Source organism: Symphalangus syndactylus, chromosome 5 (genome assembly GCF_028878055.3).
Source record: "Symphalangus syndactylus isolate Jambi chromosome 5, NHGRI_mSymSyn1-v2.1_pri, whole genome shotgun sequence".
Taxonomy (NCBI): domain Eukaryota; kingdom Metazoa; phylum Chordata; class Mammalia; order Primates; family Hylobatidae; genus Symphalangus; species Symphalangus syndactylus.
In genome coordinates this window covers 31,470,991-31,498,335 of record NC_072427.2, presented here as the reverse complement: position 1 = coordinate 31,498,335, position 27,345 = coordinate 31,470,991, and the positions used below count along the sequence as shown (strand labels likewise).

Genomic DNA, 27,345 nt, shown 5'->3' with positions numbered 1-27,345 from the left:
CTGCCCCTTGAAGGCAGGGAATCCCAAGGCTGTTTCTAGCATGGCCCAGCCAGGCCTTCCAGGGGTAGTGGTGGGAGGTGGAGGCTGGGAATGGGGAAAAGGGGTGCATGTGCTACTGGGGCTCTGGGGTCAAGGCTCGGGCAAGCAGCACGCTGCTGAGGAGTCGTGGGTTCAGGTCCCCATTCCTGCCTCTCACTAGCTACAGACCTGCTGAGCCAGCTTCTGGGCCCTAACCAGGACATGAAAGAATGCATGTGTTGCTCACGTAGCCAGGGGGTGGCGAGTAATAAACAGGAGCCCCCACCAACACCCCAACCAGGACAGCTTTGCAGGCAAGGAACAGGCGCAGGTAAATAAATAGCTCGTTTATTAGTAATATGTTACATTATTAAAGTGCATTGAGAAGAGGTGCAGGGGCCAAAGCTGGAAGGCCGCTGGCCCCAGCCCCTGCCCTGGGTGGCCAGACACAGCCGGAGAAGGGCCCAGCTGCCCCCTGAAATGGATGGACAGGGCTGGGGGCAGGGCCGCCTGCCTGGAGAGCTCGGCCCAGGCCATCCCCATCGGAATTTTCACAGTTTAGCCTAAGTTATAACATGTCCTGAGCGAAGGTGGGAGGCTAGGAGCATGGAAGCACAGCCCCTGGGGAAGGGGGCTGAGAGGAAGGGAGGAGGCCCCCCGCCCCCCAACCCTCAACGCCAAGGGCAGAGTCCTGGAACCTCCCCCTGAGGACCCGGCTCGTCCTTCTAAATGAACACGGTGAAACTAGGGCTCAGTTTTCTCCTTCATTCTCCCTTATTTCCCTCACCCCACCCCCTCCCATAACCACCCCCAACACTGGGGGCTCCAACAACGTCCCCCTCAGACCGGGCTCCCAGGGCAGAGCCAGCTCATGCCACTCTCCAAGAACCCATGCCCGTCTCCAGACTCTTATCTCATCCCCGGGAGCCTCAGACTGGGATCACCCCCCTCCCCAACCCATCCCTTCCCAGCCCCTCCCTTTCCCACCCCCCCAGCATGTAGTTTTGGTATTTTCATACAGATGCAGTCGGAAGTAGCTATACATGAAATAAGCCTAACATAAAAATAGAGCTTTTTCCGTCCTTCCGTCCGGAAAGCAAACATCCTTCAATAAACATGCAAGGCGGCTGTCCTGTGGGACCCAGGACCAGAGAGGGAGCTGCAGAGGACAGGGCTGGACAGAGGGTAGCCCTGGGTCTTCAGGAACACCAGCCATCCAGCCATGAGAGAGGGAGGGGAAGGAGGCAATGTGGGTACCAAGAGTCCAGAAGGACTCAGGCCTCAGCCCCAGGGTCCAGAGATGGGGTCCCAGCTCTCCTATCCACACCCACTCCCCGACCCATGGGCTCTTGGAGCGGGAGCATCGCTGCATTTAGTCAAGTTTGAGGAGTCTGAAAAATATTTTCCAGAAGATAATGTCTTGGGTCATCGATGCCCCAGCTTCACAGTCGGCGCCCTCATTCTCAGCCCCTCACCGTCCGTGCGCCACCTGGGGCCCAGCAGCCGCCTGCGGCTGGACGTCTCCAGGCCTGGCATCCTCCACTGGGTTAGTCTGTCCCCTGGAAGAAGCGGCAGGCAAGGAGCTCCCGGGCCAGCCGGCTCTGAGTGTGAGACGTTCTAGTGCCCTGGGCTGCAGAAGCCTGAGGCATACCCAGCCTCGGGAGGCCCTAGTGGACCAGCAAGCCAAGAGTGAGTGTGGGCAGGACCCCCAGCCAGAGGGAGGCGGCCAGGACACAGGCACGGCCCAGCAGGTGCTCAGCCATGATGCCGTCCTCGGGCAGCAGCTGCCAGTGCTGAGCCTCGCGGAAGTAGGAGCCCTCCTGGGCCTCGCAGAAGTAGTGGCCGTACTGCTGCGCCGTGAGGTTCTCAATGAACAGGATGCAGTTGGGGCTCTGGTGACCAGGTTCGCAGCTCTGCTCCACGTTCTCCTTGTGGCGCCATGAGTAGGTGGCGTGGCGGGATTCCATAGGGCAGCTCAGGTAGTATCGAGAGTTCGGGGCCAGGGAAACCTTCTGCAGTGGGGCCTTGTCTGGGGAGGCAGGGGGGAGGCAGCCGTGAGGAGGGACCGAGAGCTCCCAGGGGAGGATGTGTCCTCCCCACAGACTGGGATCCCAGGACAAGGCTTCTGAATGAGCGTGGGGAACCCAGCCCTCAGCTTCCTCCTTTGTTCTCCCATCTCGCTCATCCCACCAAGAGGGCTCCCTCGGCAGGACTGTATCCTGCCCCATGTGCCTGGGGCCCACAGGACAAGGCCATGTCTCCCTCAGACCAGGACAATCAGGGCAGGGCAGTACCCCACTCATTGGGTCATAGCCGCCAGCAGGGCCAGATCAGGTACCTGGTTTGGGGTTGGGACACTCCTTGTGTGGCTCGGCTGGATTAATGGATTGCAGCACTGACCTGGAGTGGGAAGGACAAAAGAGGATCAGCAGATACAAGGCTGCAGACCTGGCCCTCCTGTCCTCACCCCAATGCAGTTCCAGCAGAGAGGAGGGTCCCACCAGAAAGGCCCAGTACTGCCACCTCCTCCAGCCCGACAACACCTCCCCCTCTCCCACGCCCACCTTCTCGCAGGGACGAGGGATCCCGGCCAACGTACCGTTCGGAGCTGTAGATGGAGACGCAGCGGCCCTGGTCCCAGCCGCAGTAGGGGTCTCGGGACATGAGGCAACCATGGCAGCCCCCGCCATAGACCTCACACAGGTCCAGGGGCACCTGGCTCACCTCCCACTGGGAGCTCACATACAGCTTCCTCTGGAAGGACAGCAGGACTGGGTCAGGCCTGGGCCCCACCCCACGCTCAGTCCTAAACGTCCAGGCCCTAAGGCCTAGAAGCTCTTAAAAGAACCAACAATTCATGTGCAAAGGGGCCCTGTCCTCAGCTGCGGTCACTGCATAGCCCATGGGACGCAGTGGGGGAAGGCTCACCCGCTCAGCATCCAGCGACATGGTTTGGATGGCAGCCGCGCGGCGGAAGGGCTGGATCTCCATGATGTTGAAGACGAAGCTGTGCTCCTGCTCCCCCGGCTCCACCACCTTGTGAATAGTGCCCCTGTCTGTGTGTGGTGGGCAGAGGGTCAGTGGGCGGGAGTCCCACTGTGGGGCCAGGCAGCCTCCCTCTAGGCCGGGGAGGGGTGGGAAGTCACAGCTCAGGCGAGGGTCACAGGACTGGTGTGGGCAGGGAGAGGAGAGCGTGACTGGGGAGGAATGTGGGAGCCTAGGGGCAGCCTGGAACCTTCCAAGGCTGGTCCAGAGAGGCCATCCCGGGAGGTCCAGGGGTCCCTGGATACCGCCTCCAACATTCCCAAGGCTGCACGGGAAGAACAGAAGCAGGAGCCCCACACCAGCAAGGACAGCACAGCTGCTGTCCATGCATCACCTCGTTTAACCCTCCAACAGCCCTGCGAGGTGGCTGTCATCTTCCTCACTCCACAGATAAGGAAATCAGGCTCAGAAAGGCTAAGCCACTTGCTCAAGGTCACACAGCTGGCGAGCAGCAGAGACCAAGTTGGAACCCAAATCTGTCAGAGCCCAACCATTCAGCTGCTTCTACAACTCCCCTGCCTCCTGGACTCTTAGGGAATATATTTACTTTAAATACATTTTTTTTATTTTGGAGTAATTTTAGATGCCCAGAAAAGTTGCAAAGATAGTACAGAGAGCTCCAATCTACCCTTCTCCAGTTCCCCCTAATGTTACCATCTTACATAACCACGGTATATTTGTCACAACTAGGCAACTGACATTGGTGCATTACTATTAACAAAACTACAGACTTTATTTGGATTTCACTAGTTTTTCCACAAATGTCCTTCTTCTGTTCTAGGATCCAATTCAGGACTCCACATTGCATTTGATCTTAGGGGATATCTTAATTTTATAAAATCTTAGATCTAAAAAGGATCTTGGATTCTAAATCAAGAGTTCCCAAGGTCTTATAACCGAGCTGCCTCCCTCCTAGACCAATGCTCTCTCCGTTCACAATTAGGGACCAATGGGCACCCTGACCCCTGGTCCTCCCAATCCTACCTCACCTGCTGTCCCAGTTTCTAGAATAGCCTACCTCCCTCTCTCCCTCCCTCCCAATTTCCCAGGGCATCACCTGCCCCAAAAAAGCAGTCAGATGATCGCCTGCCTAGGATGTTTCCTCGACACATCCGTGATCCTCATCTGTGGACTCTGAGATGTGGCCAGATGCTCCTTGGGCCTGATAAGCCCCCACCCCAGCCACTGCCTTCACGGACATACTGCCCTATACCTCCTTCCAAACCAGCCCCAGTAACAGCATCCCCTTGGCAAAATTCTCAGGAAAAGAGCCAATACTTCTCCCAGCTGTGAGAGCCTCCCATTCTCTGCAGAGGACTCAGAAAACTATTTTTTAATCTAGCCTCAATATGAATGATGCAGGCTCCAAAATGGTGCCTCCTGCATGGCTCTTGGAGAGAACCAAGACACCTTCTCTAATCACTCAAGTGTGCTCACCTCTCAAGTCTGCAGGAAGGGAATCCATGGCCCAAGTCCAGCCTTCCTTGTCCTAGCTCCTGCTCCCAGTTCTGCACTGTGTGACCTCTCCTCTCCTGCTCCCCAGTGCCCTGCCATCCCTGGCTGACCACAACAGCTGTGCCAGCCACTACTGGAGCCAAGCAAAGACGGGGGCCCAAGGGCGTAGCTGGGATGAATGGGGGGTAAAGAGGCAAGGGGAAATTCCTCTCCCCAAGGCTTCCAGAAGCCAAACAATGGTGCTGGGGTTCCAGTTTCCTACAAGGTCACCAAAGCCGAGATAGTTCCAAGGTAAAGCAGCAACAGGAGATCACATGGGGAATGTGAACAACCGAGGGTGGGCGCCTGGGCCTGAACTGAATGGCCCCAGGGGTGCTAGAGGCCCTTTCCAGTCTCAAGGAAGGCAGCTGGCATGGGAAGCTGCCACAAACCCAACTCAGGACTGGCTCCTCCGTGTCCTGTGGCTTTCCAGAATGCAGGAGCATCTCCCAGGGCATTCCACCCAGCTTCCCCCGGCAGGGCCTACTCCAGGGAAGAGGAGAAGCTGCCCCTGTCCTCTGTGAGATGGCAAAGCCTCTGCCCCCTGGAACTCCTTCCTCATGCCTAATTTGTGTCCCACCAACTCCTCAAATGTTTCCTCTCACCTGCACAATCCCAAAGACAGGTGCAGGGCCTGACTCCCTCATTCTGCCTGGCAGAGGCCAGGATCCCTGTGGTTCAGGCCCCTCCTCCTCATTTGCCATGTCTCTTCCTACCATCTTCTTCCCTGAGTCAGACATCTGGACCAAAGGTGCACCTGGCTTTGCTCAGACTTTCCAGATTTCCGCCTCCAAATCCCAATGCTTGCTTTTCTCCCATCCCCCTTTCCCTCTTGCTCCTACCTCCTCCAGGAAGCTCTCCCTGCCTGACTCTCCACACCCACACACATTAACCCCTGACAACTCTAGTCACTCAATTATTCCTTCCACGTGTAAAGATCCAACCAGATGTTAACTACATTATCCCTTACACCTTTCACGCCCATTTTTACAAAGCAAACTGAGGGTCCCGGAGTAGCCTCTCACCTGTAGTTAGGTAAAGCACATGAAAGGTCTCCCCGTGGCTGGCTTGCATGCGGTGGACGACCACTTTCTGGTAGTGGTATTTAGAGTGGAACAATGGCGTCTTCAGAGGCCCCATGGGCTCCACCCTCTGCGCCACCTCTGGGTGACGGTCAGCCACCTGGAAGGTCTCTGTGGGTATCGGCTGCTGGTCTGGGAGGCACTGGGCAAGGAGAGCAGGCCCAGATCAGTGGGGTGGTGGGAGGTGAGGCAGAAGGAGGGCTGGGCCTGGGCCACGGCTGGTGTCACACTCACCTTGCCAGGCCGCGGGTTGGGAAGGCTTGAGTGGTAGCCCTTGAGTGAGGAGGTGCGGAAGACCTTGTCAATGTCACCGAGGGAATATACGCAGACAGCTGAGTAGTTCCTGCAGTGACATGAAGACCAGCTCAATGGGGGGCTCAGAACCCACCCATCCACCTCCACTCACCCAGGCCAGCCCTGTGCCTGGCACTGAGTTGCCAAACACCACTGAAAATGGGGAGGGATGGAGAGCAGGAAGGAGAGGAGTTCAGCCTAATTTCTTTGTGCTGCAATCTAAAACCACAACCTTGTGTCCTGTTACGGAATCACTGAGTCTAGAGGCCATCTGCTCTACCCAACCCCAAGGCAGGAGGAACCCCAACATAGGCTGAGCAGTTCTCTAGCCCTCCCTGAGCACAGGCTGTGGGATGCTGATGCCCCAGGAGGCCAGGCTCCCAACCCCTTCCCAGCCTGGTGGGCCCCACCCACCCAGGAGCCACAGAGCAGGGTCTTGGCTTTCTCCACTCTATCCCTAGCTCTCCCCACACACACTCAACACTTTTGCCTGCCGTATTTTCAATCAATGAGAGTGATTAAGAAGTGTGAATTATCAGGCTCAGGCAGTGCCTGAGCAGGTGTAATAGCACTCAGTTCCCCGAGAGATGCTTCAGCAGCTTCCTCCTGGGCCCAGTGTCCACTCTGGGACACACAGGCACACACAGGCACAAGTGCAGTCATGAGTGTGCATAAGGGCATGCACACACACCCATGAGTGCAGACTCACTCACATAATAGTACACATATCGCACTGGCTGTCCCCCCATCCCCCACCCAGCAACAGCCCCGCCTCTTGAGCCTGCAGCCCCTGCTCGCGCCACACCAGGCAGGCCCTCAGCAGGGCCCAAGGTCTCCTGTCCCTACTGGACACTGAACCAATGCCAGCCCCGACCCCAGGACAAGGGCCACTCACCAGGGGTTGGAGAAAACACCATAGACCCTGGTGTCCCTCCACTGGCCGCTGGGGTCAGGGAGCAGGAAGACGTCTTGCAGCCTGTTGAAGTTCTTGTTGGTGGCAGCGTCACTGCATACCAGCATGGCTTTCAGAAAAGTGTTCCACTTGGAGACTGACAGTGAACTTTCCCCACCCTGGTCCCCCTGGAAGGGTAGAGGGGAGAAGAGGCCCCTCAGCACCTGCCCAGGCTTCCCCACACACCCCAGGAAACCACTGCCAGCAATATCAGCACCTGGGCCCAGAGAAGGAAGGCAGGCTGTGAGGGGCCAGGACCTGCCGGGGGTGCCCCAGGACTCAGGGCAGGTCTCCAGATGAGACTCCAGCCAGCAGGCCTGGCTGATCCAGAGCCCAGGGCCAACGATGCCCAGGGTCAGGGCAGGTGAGAGTGCCAGGTCCCCACAGAGCACACGGACTCAGACACACATTTACTGACTCACACACCCACACACGTGGCACAGCACATTCACACAGGCAAAACACACACACACACACACCATCATACTCACACACGCTCACACGCCATCATACGTGCACAGCTCAGCCACCTTTACCCACAGACACGTGACGCTCCATGCACACACAGCTGCTCCCACAGTCCCAGACACAGACCCACTTATACATCCACACAACTTCTACATGCACACGGATACACAGAACTCACCCTCACTCAGGCCTATTCATGCACAGACATGCAGCCAGCAGCCCTCACGCCCCTGCTCACCCTGCACAGCTGGGCCACTCGGGACACATTGAGAGGAGCCTCGGGATTCTTGTCAGGATTGTCCTCTCGGAAGAAGTAGTAGATCTTGTCATCGTAAGCCTGGTCTTGGTGCACGATGGTGGCTTTGATGAACTGTGGGTCTGCCAGGGACAGAGGCGAGTGGGCCTAAGGCTGGGAAGCTTGCCCGGGAGACCATACCAACCCTGCACACTCTCCTCCCTCCTTCGGGTCTGCACAAACCATGGCAAATCAGATCTGGAATAGGACTCAGAACATCAGGTCCAACACCCCAAGGGGCCCTAGACCCCGCACCTCCACCCCACACCTGTTTTGCCCTCTTCCTACAAAGATGTCATCGGCCCAGGAGCAATGACTTCATGCCTGGGGACTGGGGGAAGGTCCCCGGGGGCCCCTATGTCACTTCTGCCCAACTGGCAGAGCCCTAATGAGCAGGGAGTTGGGGGCTGCCTCCACATGAACTCAGCAGAGGATAAACTTTGGCTTCTGGGGACCCTGCGCTGGGTCTGGGGCTCCTTCTGTTTGTGTTCCCGAAGAGGGCTGGGCCCATCCCACTGCTACACCTTGTCTGTTCCTCTGCTCCCAGCCAACCCTAACTCCTCAGGCCTATACCAAGGTCCTGCTTTCCTGCATGGCCCCAGCGGCCCTCAGGGAGCCCTCCCAGAAACATCAGGATGCCATCTGCCACCTTAGGTGCTCACACCCCCTCGTCCACCCTCAGCCCAGCCAGAGCCTGACTCACTCTGCATGACAGTATCACTGGTGTACAGCTCACTCTCGCCCCGGATGCGGCGGAACCGAGGGATCTTCCCATTGTATTCCTGCTTCCGGATGGTAGAATACACCTCGTCCCCTGGGGACGGTGGGAGGGAGGAATGAGTAAGGGCAGGCAGCTCCTGGAAGTCCCTCCTCCGGACACTGGACAAAGAGCTGACCACTGGGCCAGCCCAGTTCAGAAGCATCCCCCTGGGGCGCCTGCTCCAGCACTGCCCTACCTTCAAACAGAACCAGGGAGTTCTCATCCGGGCTGAAGGGGGCATAGCCTCTCATCTCGCCAAGCGGCACCACAGTGCCATTCACCTGTGGGAGATCCAGAGGGTCGGACGGCCACATAATCCCACAGCCACTGCCTCCCATGACGGCCAGTTTCTCGGCCAGGGGCCCCATCCTCCCAGGGCAAGGCCAGCATTGGAGTCTCGCCATCTCCTTCCCACCATGAAGGGCAGAAGCCCACCCAGTAGAGGGCGAGTTGATCAGGCACATGGGGAGCAGCCTTCTCACCAGGTTCCAGCAGCTGGGGTGCCGGGCGTTGGTGCCACAGGCCAGCAGCCCCTCACTCCGCCTCTCCAGGAGAGTGATGTAGTTCTCGCAGTCCTGCCCGGGAAGGGAGGAGAGAAATTGGTTGCTGGAAGGCCCTGGCAGGCCTAGCACTAGGACCCCCAGCATCAGGGAAGAAGGTGTCGGAAGGGCTGAGCATAGGTGACAGCCTTCCAGGACAGCCCAGAGAGGGTGCAGCTGACGCCATCCCCTAAGCACAGAGGACCACATCTCCCCATCAGTCTGGTACTCGCGTGGCAGGGCCATGCTTCCTTCCTTAGACCTTCAGGGTCTCCTCTCCGTTTACCAAGTGGCTCAGACCCCTCCATACTCCCTGCCCCACTCACCCGCTTATCCAGACAGGACCCCTTTGTGGAGCCGATGTTCACCTGGGGGAAGGGGAGAAGCATTAGTTCACTCTGCCAGGGGTGAGATATCCCCGAAATGCTTTCCACACAGCCTCAGGATAAGTCTCAAAGGAAGCAACCATTATTCTCATCTGACAAATGAGCAACTGGGGCTCTGAGAGGGTAAGTGATCTACCTGAGGTCAAACACGGTCTCATATCCAGAGCTGAGGCCCAGAGGGTTCAGAAGACCAGCCATGGGCTCTGGGGCCCAGCTTCCAGCCTGGGCTTTCCGCAGCAGCGCTGCCCAGCTGGCCAGGCCCATTAGCTCCTGTTTTTCTCCACACCGCCCCAGCTCCCCACTCCAATCTGGACTACCTTTAGGGAGCCTCCCCCAGGAGCCATTTATAGGATACGGAGGTGGGGGCAGTTTAGGAAGAGATGCCAGCTCCCTCGGATTCCCTGAGGCCCCTCGGCAGGGCCAGAGGGGAGATAAGAGGGTAGGGGGGTGTTGGGGGAAGAGAGAGGCTCACCGTGCGCACAGATGCGTTCTTGCCCTCGGGGAAGTCAAAGAGGTAGACCTTGCCGCGTCCTCCCACCCACAAGGAGGAGCTGCCTGGCTCGTGGAAAAGCACCGTGTGCGGCTCAGTCTGGCCAAAGTCCACCCGGTCCTGCCCTACATGGCCTGAGGAGGAGAAATTAGTAGGAACATTGAAGCCAGGTCCAGAGAGAGAAGACTCTGGGTCCCCTCCACGTGGCACACCGGAACCTGCTTGACAACCAGTGCTTGGTGCTCAGGGTCCTGGCAGGGCCTCAGACAAGCTCTGGGCTAGGGTGGCACCCAGACTCAAAGAGTCAAGGACAGGAGAAGTAAGAGATCCTTCGGTGGGCTCCAGCAACCAGCTGTCCTCACCCACAGCACGGCCCCTCCCCTAGTGTGGCAGCCTCTCCTTCTTTCACAGTATGTGTGACCTCAGAGTGGGGAAGGATTTAGGGACCTCTTGGGGGAACAGACCCCCTCCTCTGGCACACACTCTTGAGGGCTGGGCTCCGGCAGGAGGACCAGGGCTCCTTGGCCATGCTCTGGGAGGCTCTCTGCTGCCCTAAGCCAAAGCAAGTGGCACCCCCCGACCCCGGGCCTTTCAGCAGGCAGCAGGGCCTCCAAGCACCCCCCTTGGAGTCCACGTTCCCAGGAATCACAATGCTCAGAACTCCTTCTCCTCCAGGAATCCCTCTCCAACCCCTCCTGGCCCATCCCCAGCCCCTTAGTGAGCACTAGACTAGGGTAGCAAAGGAATCTCAACATCTACTCCCTCCCATTTCACAGATGGGAAAACAGAGGCCAAGGCAGGGGCAGCCCAAGGGCACACGGAAGCAGGTCAGCAGCAGATCCTGAACCAGAGCCTACACTCCTGCCTACCAAGCTGGACTCTGCTCCATGGCCCACTCTGGCCTGGTTTCACCCATGAGGATGCTAGCTCTCCTGGGGGTGAAGATCAGCTCTTCCTCCCCAGCAACTCTGGAACAGGGAGACCTTCAGAGAAGCACAGCCTGGGCCTTTCAGCAGAAGGGCTGACTGGGAAAATTTTCCCCAAAAAAGAAACTGACTGCAGCCACTGCCTCTGGGGAGATGTCTCATCTCCAGTGACACTGCTGAGGTTGTCCTGGTTGCAGGAGTAAATTATAGGGATGGGATGGCCTGTGGCTGTGCCCCCAGCAATCAGCCACACCCAGCATCTTCCCACCTCTGACCAGCCTGGGGCCTCACCCAGGAACTGGGTCTGACCACTGTTTTTTCAGCTGCAGGAAACTCTGGGGCAGCCAGCTTGGCAGTGACACCCAAGCTCCAGCTCTGACCAAAAAGAACTACCATTTCCTCAACTCTGCCCCGGATCCCTCTTATTCCCATTGGAGCCATCCCTATTGATTCTGCATTTAACAGGGGCAAGGAGCAGCTGGACCACACACTGTGCCACCACACCTTCATTCTTTAAGAAACATCCCTTCATGGCCAGGTCACCCCCGGAAGTGAGCATTGTTCACCTCTTTTGTGCCCTGGCGCACTGTGCAGAGGAGAATGCTGAGGTACCCTGGGAGACATTCCAAGGTCACACCAGCAGGCAGGACAGATTAGCTTGTCCCAGGCTGGAGTATCAGTTCTCAGGAGCATGGCAGGCCACAGAGAGAAGTGCTGAGCTCACTGTCCTTGGGTGGCGTGGCTCTCCTGGTGCACATCACAAACAGCCCAACTGAACAGCTCTGGGGATATCGCCCTCCCTGGCCCCCAAGCCTCCCTCCCTGTAGGCCCCAGATGTGCAGAGCAAGGGCTCAGAGGTACTGGCACTTCGGTGGGAGGGAGGGAGGGAGAGCTGGCAGGTCTTGGGTGCTGCCCTGCTCCCTCTCCCTTCCTGGGATAGAATTAGAGTGCTGGGGTCACAGACACGGTCTTCCTGACTCAGCTCCCATAACTCCCCTTCTACCCCGCAGCCCAAGCCGTAGCCACCATCCCCCACGGCCCAGCCTGGGATCCAGACAGTCTGCAGCCTCAACTCTCCTCCTGCTCCCCTCCCATCCACCGATAGCCAGCCTGGCAGCCAGGAAAAGGTGCGTGTCTGCATCTAGAGATGCTGGGCTAGGACCTGAGATCCATAGCCCCTGGGAGTCAAAGCAGAAAAGTTCCAGCCGTCAGACTGTGCTAGCCACCTCCGTCAGTCACCTTAGCCCCACTCCTGCACCAAGCCCACAGGCCTAGGTCTCCGAGGGGGCCAGCAAGGCCAATGTACAACTACTCAAGGGAAAAGAGGCACCAGACAGGACTCTGGGCGGGGCACCCTGGTCTAGGAATTGCAGGGCTGTTGAAGAGAAGAGGAAAGCAGTCCTGCCCTGGGGAGTTGAGCCTGATGGCAGAGGCATGACTGGGTCCTGGAGAGCAAGGTCTGATGGGGAGGCCTGGCCCTACCCTGGGAATACATCTGAGGGGTCAGACAGCCACACCACAGAAAGCTTCCACAGCTGTCCGGCAAAACTGTCTTAGCATGGACCCCAGGGCTGCCCACAAAGTATCTGCTGAAGACATGAAGGGAGGGTGAGGGCTGCTGGCCCCTGGGTAGGAGCTGCGGCACTAGGGCCTGGACAATCCCATGCGGATCTGCAGGCCTGAGCCCAGTTCCCTTCAAACCCTAGCCACAACGGCTAGGGTGGAGGAAGCAGGGACTGTTCGTCCCATTTTGCAGGAAAACGAACAGGAGCCCAGGAGCACGGCCTCCCATGACCCCCAGGTTCCTGCCCCTCCCAGCTCTGTTCTTGGTGATGCGTATGGGCTTGAGGGAATGACACCAGCTCAGCCCCAGGACAAGGCCTTGGCCCATTCTCCACCCCAGCCCCAGCCTGGGCTCCCGCACCACCCGAGGCCCTCAAAAGGCCTGATTGTGCCCGGGAAGTGTCGAGCAGCAGCAGCTCGATGAATACATGAAAGGAAGCTTTGTTAAGGTTGGCAGGAGCGGGGGCTGGGGGCTCAGGGGCAGGAGGGCTGCCTGGAAGTGAAGGCAGCACCAAGCCATCAGGGCCAGGCCTCGAGTCTCTGCCCAGGCAGGGGCTGAGCGAGGCCAGGGGCTGCCCCTAAAAAGGCCAGGCCAAGGGAGTATGTGTCATGTCCCTGAACATTTTCTTTGTGATGCTTTATGAACCCAAAGGGAGAGGTGAGGTAGATAAAAGCTGGATGGGCACAGAACAGGCAGGGAGGGAATGCCAGGAAGAGGGCACAACCTGAGCAAAGGTGGGGAAGGTGGCTGTATGGAGGACAGAGGCCGTGCGCTGCAGCCTGGCAGAGTCCTAATGAGAGAAGAATCGGGAAGGTGAGCTGAGGCCCATGTGTGATGGGGGAGGGAAGATGCATCCTGTCCAAGGACACACTGACCCACTGCCCACCACTCTCCCCTGCTGCCTGAACTCTACGAGCAGGGCCAGGAGTGGAAAATGCCTCCCCAGCCTCTGGCGTCCCCCACCTCCTGACTCCCCCTGCTTCCCATCCTGCTTGTCTAAAAGGAGCACCGTCTGGCACCGTGTCTCCCCCCTCACTCCCCAGCCTGACGCATTAGTGGCTGACTAAGTGGTAGCTAAAAGCTCCCAGAATAACCAGGGGTTCAGGTAGGGGAGGGGGCTAGGGACACATGGGGAGAGCATAGCCCAGAGGCAGGCCAGGAACAAGACAACCCACCTCCCGCCCCATGTGATTCTGAGCCAATCCTCACTCGTGCTGGACCAAGAAAGCACATTCAGGCTGCCCCGTACCCAGCCGGACTCCATAGTTCCACTGAGTCCCATTTCTCATGGTGGCAGGGCCAGCAAGGCCCAGCTCCAGCCAGATAGGAGGGCTGCAAGGATGGCTGGGTTGTAGGAGATAACCTCCACCAGACACAGCCCCAGGGCCGGGTACTCACAAGGCTCTGATCCCATTGGAAAGAATGGGGCCTGACTCCTTGGGGACCCTACCCTTGAACACCATCCCTGCAGCTGACCAACTGTGGTAAGTCTGGGCCTCTGGCGTGCGTTTCCTAACTCAGGCCTGCCTGATGGAGCACGCTTCCTCTTCTCATTCACTCTGGTGCTGTCACTGTCTGGCCTGCTGTCCCCATACTCTTGTTGTTTATGAAAGAGGAGTGCAGCTCCAGGGGAGGGCAGAGTGGGAGGTGTTGTTGTCCATGAAGGGGCTGGGTCCCATGCTCTGGCCTGGCAAAGCCAGCCTTGCAACCTGACCCACTGACCCAGTGGGCCTTGAATGTAACCCCAAGGAGCCTTTTGAAAGTGGGCAGAGAGTCAGGCTCTGAAAATGGCAGGAATGTGGGCACCCCCACAGAGAATGCCTAAGTCAGGCAGTCAGAGAGGCCCTGGGCCAAAGACCAGAAAGCAGGCCGACCTCAGGTTGGAGAGCCAGCACATCTGGCAGGAGCCTCCTCCCACAGTTGTGCCCCCACCCCTGCACTGCCAGGCCTACCTCACACCCTCGCCCAACTACGTGCCTAGCAAAGAGAGTAGAGGGAAGGCCCACGTGATGCCCAGGAATTAGCCTGCAGCCTCTCCACCCTTTGGAATCCCACATCCACATGTCAAGGTGGAAGGGAGAGGATCTAAACAGTCATTGAACTGAAGGACACAGAGGCCAGAGAGGCTATACCACTGGCCCAAGGACACAGAGCGAGGGAAGCTCCAAGTTTCCAGTAGCCATTACCCAGCTGCTTCTCTCCAGGATCACATCCTGGGCTTCCTGGAGAGCCTCTGATTTGCAAAAAGCTGTATATTCAGCCTCTCCCTACTTCCATGAATCATCCCTACTCTACCCTTCCCTCTCTTGCTCACTAGGTGCCGAGTCACTAACCTGATAACTAAAGGGAATCACCCGCCCACCCACCTTCCAGGTGAGGCCCTGATCTCCCAGGGGCCTTTAGTGATCAAAGCCTTAAATCCAAAGGAGTGACTAATGGTGGAAGTGCAGGTGCCGTGCATGTCAGAGTGGTAGAGGAAACCCTTCCACTAGAAGTGGGAGTACAGAAACAAATGTTTCTGTCTCTCCTGATATGGCCAGGAAGAGGGTGTGAGAAGCCTGGTTTCCAGGGTGGCACCGGCTTCGTGCTAAGGATAGGTCATGGCTGCAGGTGGGTCCTGACAACACTCAGGCAGGGTTAGGTTCTAGATTAGCTAGCTGCCTGGCAGGGGCAGAGCCTGTGAGCTGGGGCAGGTGGTGTGTGCTGGGGCAGGTGGTGGGGCCTCGAGACAGCACTCAGCTCATGGAGGAGTGAGAAGTCTAACTTCTTTATGAGCTATGGGAAGAGCGAGCTGTGTGCTGGGCCAAAGGGGAGTATCCTCCTATCCACCAAGGTCAGCTGTGGGTGGGAGGGGAGTATATCTCATGTGTGGCTCAGCTCTGGCTCCAAGAAGCCTCATTATCTCTTTGGTGGCTGGACAGCTGGCTGGCTGTGACGGTGATTGGGGCTGGGCCTTCCTGGGTTCATTTTCCTCCCTGTGGATTAGCTGGGTGCGAGTTGGGGTGGGTGCTGGTACTTGCTTGGGCCTGGGTTTTATGACCCACCAGGATTTTTGAAACAAATCACAAAACAATCAGGGTTAAGTCCATGGGTCTTTTTGGGAAAGTGTGACTCTCTGAGTGCCAGAGAAGTCAGACAGTTTTCTGGAAGTGGAGGCAGCAGAAGAAACTGACATTCTCATCTGCTTCCACTGACCAGCCCACAAAACCTCCAGCCACCCTGCAAAGAAGGCAGGACAACCTGTATTGCCGTTTTACAAACAGGAAAACTAATGCCCTTCCAAGCCACCAAGGTCTGAATGCTCTCCCCACGGCACCACTGTGCTCAAAGGACCAGAAGAAGGTTTGGCTATTGGGGAGACTGTCTGGGGCAAAGTCCTGGGGAGAAGGGACAGTGTGGAAAGCAAGCCCCTTGGTGAGGGGCTGTGCTGAGCAAGATTCAGGGACTCAGGGAAGGAAGGCTGGCACTGAGGCCCAGCTGGAGTGGGTAAGAGGCCCTGAGCCCACGCCCAGGGAAGGCCAGAAGCCCAGGACAAACATCATGTCCTGTCTACCTTCCGGCTGTTCTCCAGCCCAGCAGGTTCCAAAAGCCCCAGAGTGGGGCCGAAGTCAGCTGATGGCTCCTTCAAAGCAGACAATGGGTAGCGGTGCAGGGCCTGCCCTTGGGCCCAGAGCCAGGGCAGGGGTCGGGGAGAGGGCGGAGGATGGCTACACCACCCCAAGTGGAGGGAGGGAGGCAGGTGGAAGACTGTTGAGAAACAGAAGGTTCCCCAGTCTTAGCCTTAGCCTGAACCAGCAGGGGAGACTGAGCAAGGGCAGCCAGCCAGCAAAGCCCATTAGGGAGAACTGGCAGGGGCTGGGCTGCCAGGGCTGCATTCCATCAGAAACCAGAGATGCCAGAGGAGGAGGAAGATGATGACGACGATGATGATGCCCCTACCACCCAACCTTTCCATCGCATTTACTATGTGACAAGCACTATTCCAAATGATTTTTAGATTATATTAACTCATTTCATAATCACTGAACTCTCATGAAGTAGGTTCTTTTATTATCCCCATTTTGCAGATGAGGACCATGAGACACAGAGAAGCTGAGTAACTTACCCAGCATTACACAGCTAGTAAGAGGTGGAGCAGAGGTTCATACTCAGGCCAGCTGACTCCAGAATCTGTGCTTCTAACACTGTATTCCAGAGATGGGCCCTTGGAGGCTTCCAAGGCCAGCCCTTCCCAGACAGATGAGGAGACCAAAGCCCACAAAGGGTGAGGCCCAATTAGAGGCTACTTGGCCAATGAAGGCCTGCCCTCTGCCTGTAACACCCTGAAGACAGTGTGTGCAAGTGAGCACAGGTGTGCAGGCCCAGGTGAATGTAGTGAATTCCTATGCTTTGATGTTGCCCTGGCATCCGTTTTGAATATAAGCTGGGTTTTCTCACACTAGAAGCAGGGCTCAGTCAACCTTGACACCGTTTCCAGCTCCCCACCTCCTCCCAGTTCCTCCGTGTGCTCAATCCAGATATCTACCTTAGACAGTAGTCTCCTGCTGACTGCTTCCCTGTGGGACAGCTACATACAGCCCACTTGACTGCTCCCACTGGCCTTGTCCCACAGCCTGCATGGACTGTGCAGATAGGCCAGTGACCTTGTCTCAGTCACAACATGACCTCCTGGAACTCATGACTGCTTGCTGTAAACCTACCAATTAAAACTCCCTGTGAAGGCCAGGCACGGTGGGTCACGCCTGTAATCCCGGCGCTTTGGGAGGCTGAGGCGGGCAGATCATTTGAGGTCAGGAGTTCGAGACCAGCCTGGCCAACATGGTGAAACCCCGTCTCTACCAAAAATACAAAAAAATTAGCCAGACGTGGTGGTGTGCGCCTGTAGTCCCAGCTACTTGGGAGGCTGAGGCAGGAGAATCACTTGAGCCCAGGAGGCAGAGGTTGTAGTGAGCTGAGATTGTGTCACTGCACTCCAGCCTGGGTGACACAGCGAGACTCCATCTCAAAACAACAACAACAACAAAACAAACTCCCTGTGGAAAACTTGTTTGAATAACACCTCAGACCCCATAAAGATGCTGGCCCATGGATCCCCCCACCCTGCATGTGCTCCCTGACCTCCACCTGTGTGTGGCTTCAGGTATGCCAGGTATCCCTCAAGACCTGTTAGTAACAAAATCTTTATTTCCACCTGTCTCTCTCTTAATCATGGAAGGGGTGCTCTCCATCTTAAAGATCCTAAGTTACAACAATGGGGCAGGAATCTTCTCGTGGTGCAGCGTGGGGCCCTCGTCCTGAGTGACTGATTAGGAAGACAAGTCTCCCAAGATCTCTGCTCAGAACATAAAGTACTCTGTGGGGCCGGGTGCCATGGCTCATGCCTGTTATCCCAGCACTTTGGGAGGCCAAGGCAGAAGGATCACGTGTGTCCAGGAGTTCGAGGCTGCAGAGAGCTATGATTGCACCACTGTACTCCAGCCTGGGAGACAGTGAGATCCTGTCTCTAAGAAAAAAAGTACTGCATTCTCTGAAGCTGACCACAGTGAAGGGCAGAGTGTGCTCACCAGCCAGGTCCCCACTCAGCCAGCCCTGGCGAAAACACTCACCTCCACTCCTCAGCTCAAGGATCCACCATGGCTCCTAACTGCCCATTCAAGCAGGGCCCAAAACCTCAGGGCAGGGCAGTCAAGGCCCACCTCATCTCTGCACAGCTCTGCCACGGCTCATTCCCATCTCTGCACTTTGCTCCTGTTCTCCCTTCCCTGGATTGACCTTTCTCCTTTTCTTTGTGCACATGGATCTTGTCCTTGAAAATCTAGGTAAATCCCTTGGATCCAGGAAGTATTCCAGACTGCTCCAGCCCTCACTGCCCGTACCTTCGACCTTGTACCACAAACCATCTGGCACCACCATCTTTGCTCAGATCACGCTGTCTGATGGGATTTCATCTGGCCTATGGGGCCCTGAAGGTGAGGACCAGGCTTCCTCTTGCTCCATGTCTTCCAATGCCAGGGAGCAGCTCAGACAGTGGAGAGAAGCAAGACTGGGGCAGGCCAAACTCCCATGCCAGAGGGACAGGTATTGTAGAACAGATTCCTGGGCCACCAATGGGGTGCAGAAGTCATCACAGTGACCTTCCTTCCTCGACAGGCTGGGCCAGAGCTCCTGCCTCAGCCTCCCAAGCAGCTGGGATTACAGGCATGTGCCACCACATCCAGCTAATTTTTTTGTATTTTTAGTAGAGACAGGGTTTCACCATGTTGGCCAGGCTGGTCTTGAACTCCTGACCTCAAATGATCCACCTGCCTTGGCCTCCCAAAGTGCTGGGATCACAGGCGTGAGACTCTGTACAAACAACAATATCAGTAGCTGTCTATGCTGCACTCTGCCCCCACCCTATGCCCCCGCCCCTAGCTCTAGCCTGGCTCCTCCTCCTCCCCCAGGAAGCCTTCCTTGATTGCACCATCCCACACTGACCTTTCCTGCTCTCACCTCCTGTCACAGTCCTAGGCTACATCTGCAGGTCATTCCTGACCTCCCCAGGGGTCTGCCCTACTTCACAGGCAGAAGACCCACCTCTCCAGGAATGCAGGGGCTCCCCAAGGGCAAACCCAGGGCTTCTCTTCCTGCCTCTCCCCCAGAGGAGCTGAACACAGACCTAGGCTGGCTGCCCTCCATGATGAGGGGTCACCCGGGGGTGCTGGCACAGAGCCCAAGCCTCTGGCTGGCAGCATGGGGTGCAGAAGGCATGGCAGGATCAGCCTAATCCCAGGCTGTCATGACAGTTAAAACCTGATTAGCCCGAGCCGGGACACAGATCAACCTGTCCTTGGGACCTGAGGCCCAGCCCACCTGAGGAAAGACCACAAGAGGTATATGGAGCTGGTCCGAATCCAAGGTCCTGAAGACAGGACACTCCATGGCTGGTGCGGCTTCTGGGAACAGACAGCACTGGGGCAGGAAGAGTCTGGGCCCAGCTGAGCTAGCAGAGGAGGAAAGGCACTCAAGGGGCCCCAGCCTGGGACAGAGTATGATGGCAGACAGAAAGCTGGAAACAGGCCGAGAGCTGGGGCAGATGCAGGCTCAGAAGACTCAGCCCTGGTCCCAGCTCTGCCTGTCTCATTGGGTGACCTCAGGCCAGTCCCTGTCATCTCTGAGCCTCAGTTTCCCCATCTGTGGAATGTTTGGCTGGCCCAGCTAATCTCTGACGTTTCTTTTCTGACATCCTAAGCTCGCGCTGTCTGGCTGTGTGGGTTGGGGTCATCCAAGAAGGTTCCTCAGGGGAACTGAGAAAGAACCAGCAGCCTCCTTTCTGGACAGAAAGGAGGAGGAGGGTGAGTGGGGTACAGAGAGGAGAGGGGGAGCCAGAGAGCGGTGAGGGAAGAACCGTGGGAGTCTAGGAGGCAGTGGGGCCAGGCCACCACGCAGGGCCTGGGGAAGGCGGCAGCTGTGTGCCGTGTGTTCCGGATGGGGTGCAGCATAGGGACGGAGGTCCTCCAGGAGGCTGGGCACAGTTCTGGAGAGATGGCAAGGCCAGGGCCAGGGAGAGTAAAGGGCTTGGAGAGCCACCCCATACCATTCGGGGCAGAGAGGGGACAGTCCCTCGAGGCCTGGCTGGCTAGGGAAGGGGGAACTCTGTCCTCTGAGGAGGCAGGGCCCAACAAGGCGCCGTGGCCCTCCATCCCCCTGCTTTCTTTCTGGACTGCCTGCTCCCTGAGGACAGGACAGCTGGCCATACACCTGGTAGCTGGCCCTCCCTGCAAGGGTACGGAACCCTGGCTCTTCTGAAGGCAGGACAGGTTAAGGGCCCCTTCCTCCCCCAACCATGGACGAAAGAAGGCTCCTGGGGCAGCCATGCTGGGCCAAAAAAGGAAATCAAGAGACGGAAACTTTTCAGTCGAGAGCTGCCGACCAAAGCAGGGGAAGTGCAGTCAGTCTCTTGTGACAGAGCCGTGTGAAGCTGGGGGTGGACAGGCCGTCAGCTAGTGGCCCATCTACTCCAGCTACTGCCCCCTGAGGGCTGCCAGACCTGCCCCCTGGGATGAGCTTCACATCCCACCTTGCTTGGCCCTCCTCAAAAAACAGAGCCCGGCCGGGCATGGTGGCTCAAGCCTGTAATCCCAGCACTTTGGGAGGTCGAGGCAGGCGAATCACGAGGTCAGGAGTTCAAGACCAGCCTGGCCAATATGGTGAAACCCCCGTCTCTACTAAAAATACAAAAAATTAGCTGGGCTTAGTGGCAGGTGCCTGTAATCCCAGCTACTCGGGAGGCTGAGGCAGGAGAATCACTTGAACCTGGGAGGCAGAGGTTGCAGTGAGCCGAGAACGAGCCACTGCATTCCAGCCCAGGTGACAGAGTGAGACTCCATCTCCAAAAAAAAAAAAAAAACAAAACAGAGCCCAGCTTTCCCCGCTTCCCCCAGGGTGCCACCCTCAGATCAGATAGTGATCTATCCATGCCACCCCCACCCCGCCATCTCCATGCTCCTTCCATCTCTGCAGAGGAAGAGCAGGAGAAGACAGAGCTGAGGGACAGACCTTCTCACCTGGAGACTGTCCTGCAGTCAGGAGTCAATGGGGAAGGTCGTGGTCTCCCCGGACCCAGCCCCAGCCTCCCACCAGGAAGCTGTGACGGGGCTGTGGCCTTGCCAGCACTCGACAGGCCTTCCCTGCCTGCCATGGCCCTTCTCCAGTGGGTGCGGCCTTCCTCCCCACTGCTGCACCAGCCATAGGATGACAGGTATCCCCTCACCTATGCCCAGCTGGACAAGTTTCAAACTTTTCGGGACCCCCCAGGCCCAGGCTTACTCAACGCCTCCTCACATGGGGGCCCCTCACATGGCTTATCTCCTTTCTGTCGTCCTAGCTGTAAGTTCTTGGGTTTAAAATCCTACTAAGTGGGGTGCTTCCTCCTGTTCCTTCCCTCCCCCAGCTGGCTCCTCCTCCTCCCATTTCAGCTTGCTACCTCTTCCAGGAAGCCCTCCCTGATTGGGAAAATTGGGTTAGGCATCTCCTCAGTGCCCATAGCTGCTCTCTGTTACACATTCTGTTGTACCTGCAGGTTTATCTGCCCATCTCCATCTAAACTGAGAAGTCTACAAGGGCACAGAATCATCTTGTTCCTCATCACGAGATCCCCAAGCTCAGCCCCAAGACCAGCACAAGATTGGCCCCGGCAAATGTTTGCTGAATGAATATGTCCACCCTTGAGGGCACAAGCTAATGATCCATTTTCTCCAAATGATCCTCAGCCTTTGGCCCATGAGAGAAAAAGATAAGAAAGAACGCGAAACTTAAGGGTTTCCCCTGACTTCCCAGGTTTCAATTTCTCCTTCAGATTTTCTAAATCTAAGATTTAAACAGGCCACCACAGACTCTGCCCAGCCCCTCCCATCCCAGAGAGACAGAAATCCTAAGACATTAAATCTCAGAAAAGAGATTCCCCTACCCTCTTTGGGAATTTGGGGAAACTGGGGTTCAGTAAAAGGCAAAGACTTGCCCAGAGTCACAGAGCAAATAAGGTCACAGCCTGAACCAGGCTCCCGACCTCCCAACTCTCTCCCCTATGCCATGGTCATCCTTGGACCTGTGCCAGCGTCCATTCCACCAGACCTGCTCTCAGAATCTTCACTGTCCAGGACAGAGGGGTCACAGAGCTTAGTAGGAAGCTCCTGGTGACCTCACCAAGCATCTCTCTCGGCTTAGGAAACTCCCCCTCTCCTCCGGGGAATTGCCCCCCCCCACCATGAGACTCTGCAGAGGGAGTTCACCTTGAAGGTATGAACACATCTAAGTCCCCAAGGGGGCAAGGATTTCCACTGGAAATGCTGATGCTTGGGGAGCCCCAGCTGTGACCTCATCCCCTGGAGGAGGTAACAACAACCTCCTGCCCTGGGGAGCAGCCCCAGAATGGCTCCCCAGCAGCCACCAAGTCAACAATAACATCCCGTTGTTTCATTGGACAAAAGCGAGGGAGGGCAGAACCAGCTGGGCAGGTTGAGACTGGGGATGTGGGCTCTGTTTCCCCATGGACAGGCTGGTTCACCTCTGACCTTGGGGTTCAAGACCTTCCAAGCCTTCTTTAGCTCCTCCAACCACCAATCAAATGGAAGAGGGGTACGCAGCTTACACAGGCATGCCAACCTCCTGCTAAGCCCCAGCCCTCACCTGCAATCTACTCCCTTCCAGTCCCTGCTTGCAGGAAGATCAGGACCACACATGCACATCCTTGACTGGCTCATGTGTCAGTGACAGCCCTTGGGGGACAACCCCTAAAGCCTTTCTTGCTCTGGCAAGCTCTAAGGGTCAAAGACAAGTGTGGAGCTCAAGGACACCCAGCAGGTACATGATGGCCCATCTCTCTCCCTGGCCTGAGCTACACTGTGCCAGACTTTCATCAGGCTACAGAGGCAGCAACCTCCCTGATCAGTGCAGGCTGGGCCCCTCTCAGAGTTCCCTGCTTTAATCTTTCTCTAGAACTTGGGGATCCAACCAGCAGAAAATAAAGAACTTTCCATACCTATTCCAGTCCCCACAGCTGTCCTGACTCAAAACTAAAATCCCCATCTATGCCTCATAGAGAAATGGCTCCAGAACCACCACCATCCCTGATTTTGTCATTCCTGGATACCACCATACTCCCACTGACCACTGGTAGACAGAGCTCTAGGCTTCCAGCAAGACCCCCTCTTACCCTATTCCTGGGTTTGTCCTACCCAAGCCCATTCCTGTCCGATTGCCATGTGTCACCCCACAGGAGACAGGAGGCAGCTGTCAGCCGGGCACACCATCACCAGCTGGTGGCCCTGGGGGTGGGGGGCAGGTGAATGGCAGGGCCTGTCTGGCCAGTGGGGCACCTGGCACTGGTGAAGGAGACCACAGACTGTCGTTGGACAAGACTGGTGAACGGTTGGCAGACCCCAGCCAGCGGGGCTCAACAGTGCATTACTAAGCAGAGGGCACAGCTAGTGTGGCTACAGCAGTGAACTGCGGGCGGGGGGGTAGGCCATGGAACTGGGCTGGGAGCTTCGAAAAGTGGGTAAGAGGACTGAAAGCAGCTTTAAATAGCCTCAGGGTGGGAACTAAGTGCCCAGGTTGGGATGTATGCATTAAGTGCTAAGAAGTGGGTGTGCATTAAGTGGGGTGGGGTGGGAGGCCATGGGAAGACCGTGCAACAGGCAAACAGAGCCAAAATGCAAGGGGTTTGATGGAGGGAAAGATTCCGGAACACTCAGACATGGCCATTTGTCCCCTCCAGAGTGCCCACACGCTATGATGTCCAAGACAGCCAAGGGGACTGAGGGAAGGCAAAGCTGCTGGGAGGGCAAAGGAAGCTTGGGCTGGAGCTGGGATGGCAGAGGGGTGTGCAGGCCTCCTCCATGCACAGGCGGCCAGAGCTCTAGCAGCACTGCTTGGCTTCCTCCAGGAGCACCTCAGGCTGGGCAGCTGAGCTGGTCCCCAGAGCACCTCATTCATGGTCCCTGAACCACCTAAATCCTTCTCCTCTCCCTAACCCAGAACCTGGACTGGTCCTGTGCCAGATCAGTGCCCCTGCCTGCACCTGAGCTCCCACACTGCTCAGTGACCTTGGGCAAGTCACATTCCCTCAGCTACTGCGGCAGTTCGGGCCACTCGTTTTGCGTATGGGTTTTTTTCCCCTCTGCTAATAATACCTGCCCCAGATAATGCTCAGACTCCCGCAATCCCTGCAAACTGCCAAAGGCATCAAAAGCCTCCCGGTGGGGCCAGACCCGACCAGTTCCCCCAGCCCCCACTGCGAGTCCCCCACCATCACGACAGGGGGGCCGCAGACACGCCAAATTTGGGGACAGAGCCGAGTCGGCCTGGGGGCGGGGAGGCATTTGTGTGCAATGCAGGGGAGGGGAGATCAGTTCCTCGCGGCAGAAAGCCTCAACCCCCCGCCTAGCCGGCTTTCTGTCCCATAGTACAGGGTCTAAACTGAGGTGCCCTGGGGGAGACTCCAGTCCCCCAGGTTCTTATATCTACCCTGGCCTAAAGGCTGCACCCCCGCCCTAGATACACCGCCTGGGGGTCCCAACGGCCGTGCCCCACCCAACGGGCACTGCCCCCCAACGCTGGAGCCGATTTCTGGTGACAACTGCCACGTGCGGGCAAGGGGGGAGCGGCCGGTCCCGGCATTGCGGAGGCAGCGCCCTGGTACCCCAAGCCCCCACACCGCACCATGTCCCGCCGCCTCGCCGCAGGGTGCCCACCCCCTTGCCTGGCCCGAGCTCCGGGCCGGGGCGGGGGCGGGGGCAGGCGGCGGGGTCTTTGTTCCCGCTGCCGAAGCGCGGCGGCGGCGGCGGCAAGGGGTCCGCGCCCCCCTCGCCGGCCCAGCCTGCACCCCGCGCGCCAGCAGAACCCGCAGCTCAAGAGGAGGGGACCCGGGTTGGGGTCCCTGGCGGGGAAAGGGTCCTGCGCTGAAGCCCCCGAGCCAGAGGACCCAGAGTGGCTCGGGGCCGAGAGAGGGGCCCGCCCCCTCCCCTGGCGCCCGGGCGTTGCGGCTCCCGGCTGCCGGCGACTTGGTGCGACTTAGCCGGGGCTCCAGCCCCCGCCGCTCGCTCGCCGCAGCGTTACAGCCGGCTCTGGTGTGCCAGCGCGCACACTCACACACACTCACCCAAACCCACACGCTCCACGCGGGGACAGCGCGGGGACAGCCCGGGACCCGCAGAGCCGCGCGCTCGCACTCCCTCCGGGTGCAGCACACTCCGCACCCGCCCCGCGCAGCGTCTGATCCCGCGCCCGACCGGCCGCGCGGCGCCGCCTACCTTTCCAGACGGCGAAGATACGGGGTCCGCTCCTTAGGTGGCCTTGGGCGGAGGCGGCGGCCGCCCAGAGCAGCAGCAGCAGCTGCGGCGGGAGCCCCGACCGAGCCGGCGGGCCAGGGACGCGGGCGCGCGGTGCGCTGGGGGCGGCACGTCCGGACGGAGGAGGCGTCATCCCGTGGCCCCGGGAGCGACAGCGGCAATCAGCCGAGACTGAGCCAGCGCCCGGCCGCAGGCAGACCCAAGCGCCAGGAGGCGGAGCCAGCGCTGACCCCACCCCGCCCCTCCCCCCGCCCCTCGCAGCCTTTTCTCGCCTCACTGGCTTTCCTGAGCGAGAGCGGAACTGCTGGGGGAACCTTCACCACCCTCTCCTGGGCAACTCTAGGGGGAAAGCCTAGCTGCGGACAAGCCAGACTTGTGGTCTTCTGCCAGGAGCGGCAGGCCCTATCCCCTCTCTGGGCCTCAGTTCCACTCCCCGCACCACGTAAAAAGATTGGCGTAGAAGTCGTGGAGGACTTCTCTCCAAGGGCGCAGAGGAGTCCAACACCCAACAACCTTGCTATGGCCTGCTAAGTGGTTCGCACCCTGAGGACTATGGTCCTCGGAGGACGGGTTCGCCTAAGTGGACACGGCTCCCTGTTGAGCCTATCAGCAGGCACAACGATGATATGTGGGGAGCACTCAGGGACCCGCTGTTGCTCTGCCTGGGAGAACACTGGAAATTTTTCATCTTGGCCTGGCTCCTTCCCCTCCCTCTCCTTTTTCCTCCCTTCCCCAGCCAGCAGCCTTCTGGGCTGCCTCCCCCCAAGCCAGCTGGTGTACGCTCAGAAAATCCAAACTCATTTCCATGTGAGTGGAGGGGGATATAATTAGGAAGGCCCCTTCCCCAAGTAGAGAGGGGAGCATCCCCCATGCCCAAGACTCACTGTGGGGGAGGGAGGATCGGAGCAGCTTAAGGGGATCTCTGCCCACAAAGTGCCTAGGGTTCAGCTATCTCAGGCAACCTGACCATTCAGTGGGGACTCCCTTGGGGGGTCCAGGCCCAGACCCTCTGCAGTTACCTGAGCAGCCCAGCCAGCTCTGCCATCAGCTCCTCCTCTCAGAACTACGTGCCTGCCCTTTGTAAAAGGGTCTCCTCTCTCTAGACCAGACAGGGCCCAGACCTACCACCTCCACTTGTGCCCCAGGGAACCATGAATGGAAAATCCACCCAGCTCCGTAAGTACTTATCTAGTGTTTACTGGATGTCTAGCCCAAGGAGGGCTGCACTGAGAGGAGACAGGCTGAGGAAGGAGTAGAGGTGAATATCCAACCTTCAGAACTCACAGATCTAGATATGATTCATGCACTGCAGACACCAGCAAAGGCGGTGGGCTGGCTGCCCTCTGCCCTCTGCCCTGCTCCATGGGGCCAGGACCATTTGGTTATTGTTTTTACCTCCTGGAACCAGGAAAGTTTTGCTACCAAGAAGTTTGGCTTTACCATTCTACATTTTGCTTCCAGTTGTCCCCTCCTTCTTCCCTGAGAGTCCTGAGGCACCCCAGCAGGCCAGGAAGGTAAACTCAAGGTACCTCCAGAGACAGTGCAGAGTGAGGTTCCTGGCCCACTGGGTGGAGCCAACAGCCTCATGATACCCAGGGGCACACTGCCCCAGAGAGGGAGGCTGTGGACAGTCTAAGAGCTCCTCCCCAGGCCGGCACCTAAGCCTGTGGCCCTGAAGCCAGCAGTGGACCCTGGCCCAGGCCAGCCTCTAAGATGGACATTCGGTTTCATCTGCTAGACAGGTTTTGCCCTCAGTGTCTGTCCTCTCTATGCAAAGCTAGGGCAAACTAAGAAATCACCTGTCTCTGCCTTTTGGAACTAAGAATTCAAATGGATTCAAAATCAATGATAACATTGCCCATGTGCATGGCAACTCAAAACACATAACCCACATTCACCTACATCATCTCTGCCAGTCCTCCACTCTCTTCCTCTCACTGAGGGAGGGAGCATAATAACTCCACTGCAGAGAAGAAAACTGAGGTACAGGGAGGGACAAGGACGGACCTGCCCAAGGTCAACCGGTAAATGGTAGAACGAAGATGGGTTTTCTGACTGCAATAACAATTGCTAACACTGTGGTTCCTATGTGCTGTGCCATCTCATAGCCTCATCTGAACTCATTCAATCTTCACACTCCTATGAGATAGGAGCTATTAGTCACCTCCCTTTACAAATGAAGAAATCAAGGCACAGACAAGG

At 57.7% G+C, this 27,345-nt stretch overlaps 1 protein-coding gene across 2 annotated transcripts; it reads right to left on the bottom strand.

The window, feature by feature from the left end:
* Positions 1-350: 350 nt before the first annotated feature.
* Positions 351-26,399, bottom strand: SEMA7A (semaphorin 7A (JohnMiltonHagen blood group)). Of its 2 annotated transcripts, XM_055277798.2 has the most exons (14): positions 25,105-26,399; positions 9,806-9,957; positions 9,274-9,315; positions 8,891-8,983; positions 8,605-8,689; positions 8,352-8,462; positions 7,592-7,731; positions 6,829-7,013; positions 5,874-5,982; positions 5,583-5,781; positions 2,947-3,074; positions 2,618-2,772; positions 2,357-2,418; positions 351-2,047 (listed from the first exon to the last, which is right to left on the bottom strand). In XM_055277798.2, exons 1-14 carry the CDS (start codon positions 25,274-25,276, stop codon positions 1,686-1,688), a joined length of 1,995 nt encoding a protein of 664 aa, XP_055133773.1. In that variant the 5' UTR covers positions 25,277-26,399; the 3' UTR covers positions 351-1,685. The 2 variants fall into 2 exon arrangements, with proteins under 2 accessions (XP_055133773.1, XP_055133775.1); XM_055277800.2 differs by lacking the exon at positions 9,274-9,315 and having other exon boundaries at positions 25,105-25,318.
* Between the last annotated feature and the right edge of the window lie 946 nt (positions 26,400-27,345).

Coding starts and splice junctions, on each gene's coding strand:
- SEMA7A (XM_055277798.2), bottom strand. CDS start 25,276: ATGACGCCTCCTCCGTCCGGACGTGCCGCCCCCAGCGCACCGCGCGCC. Junction 3,075..5,582: donor TGTGCTTTACCTAACTACAG/GTGAGAGGCTAC, acceptor CACCACACACAG/ACAGGGGCACTATTCACAAG. Junction 2,048..2,356: donor GTGTCCCAACCCCAAACCAG/GTACCTGATCTG, acceptor CTGCCTCCCCAG/ACAAGGCCCCACTGCAGAAG.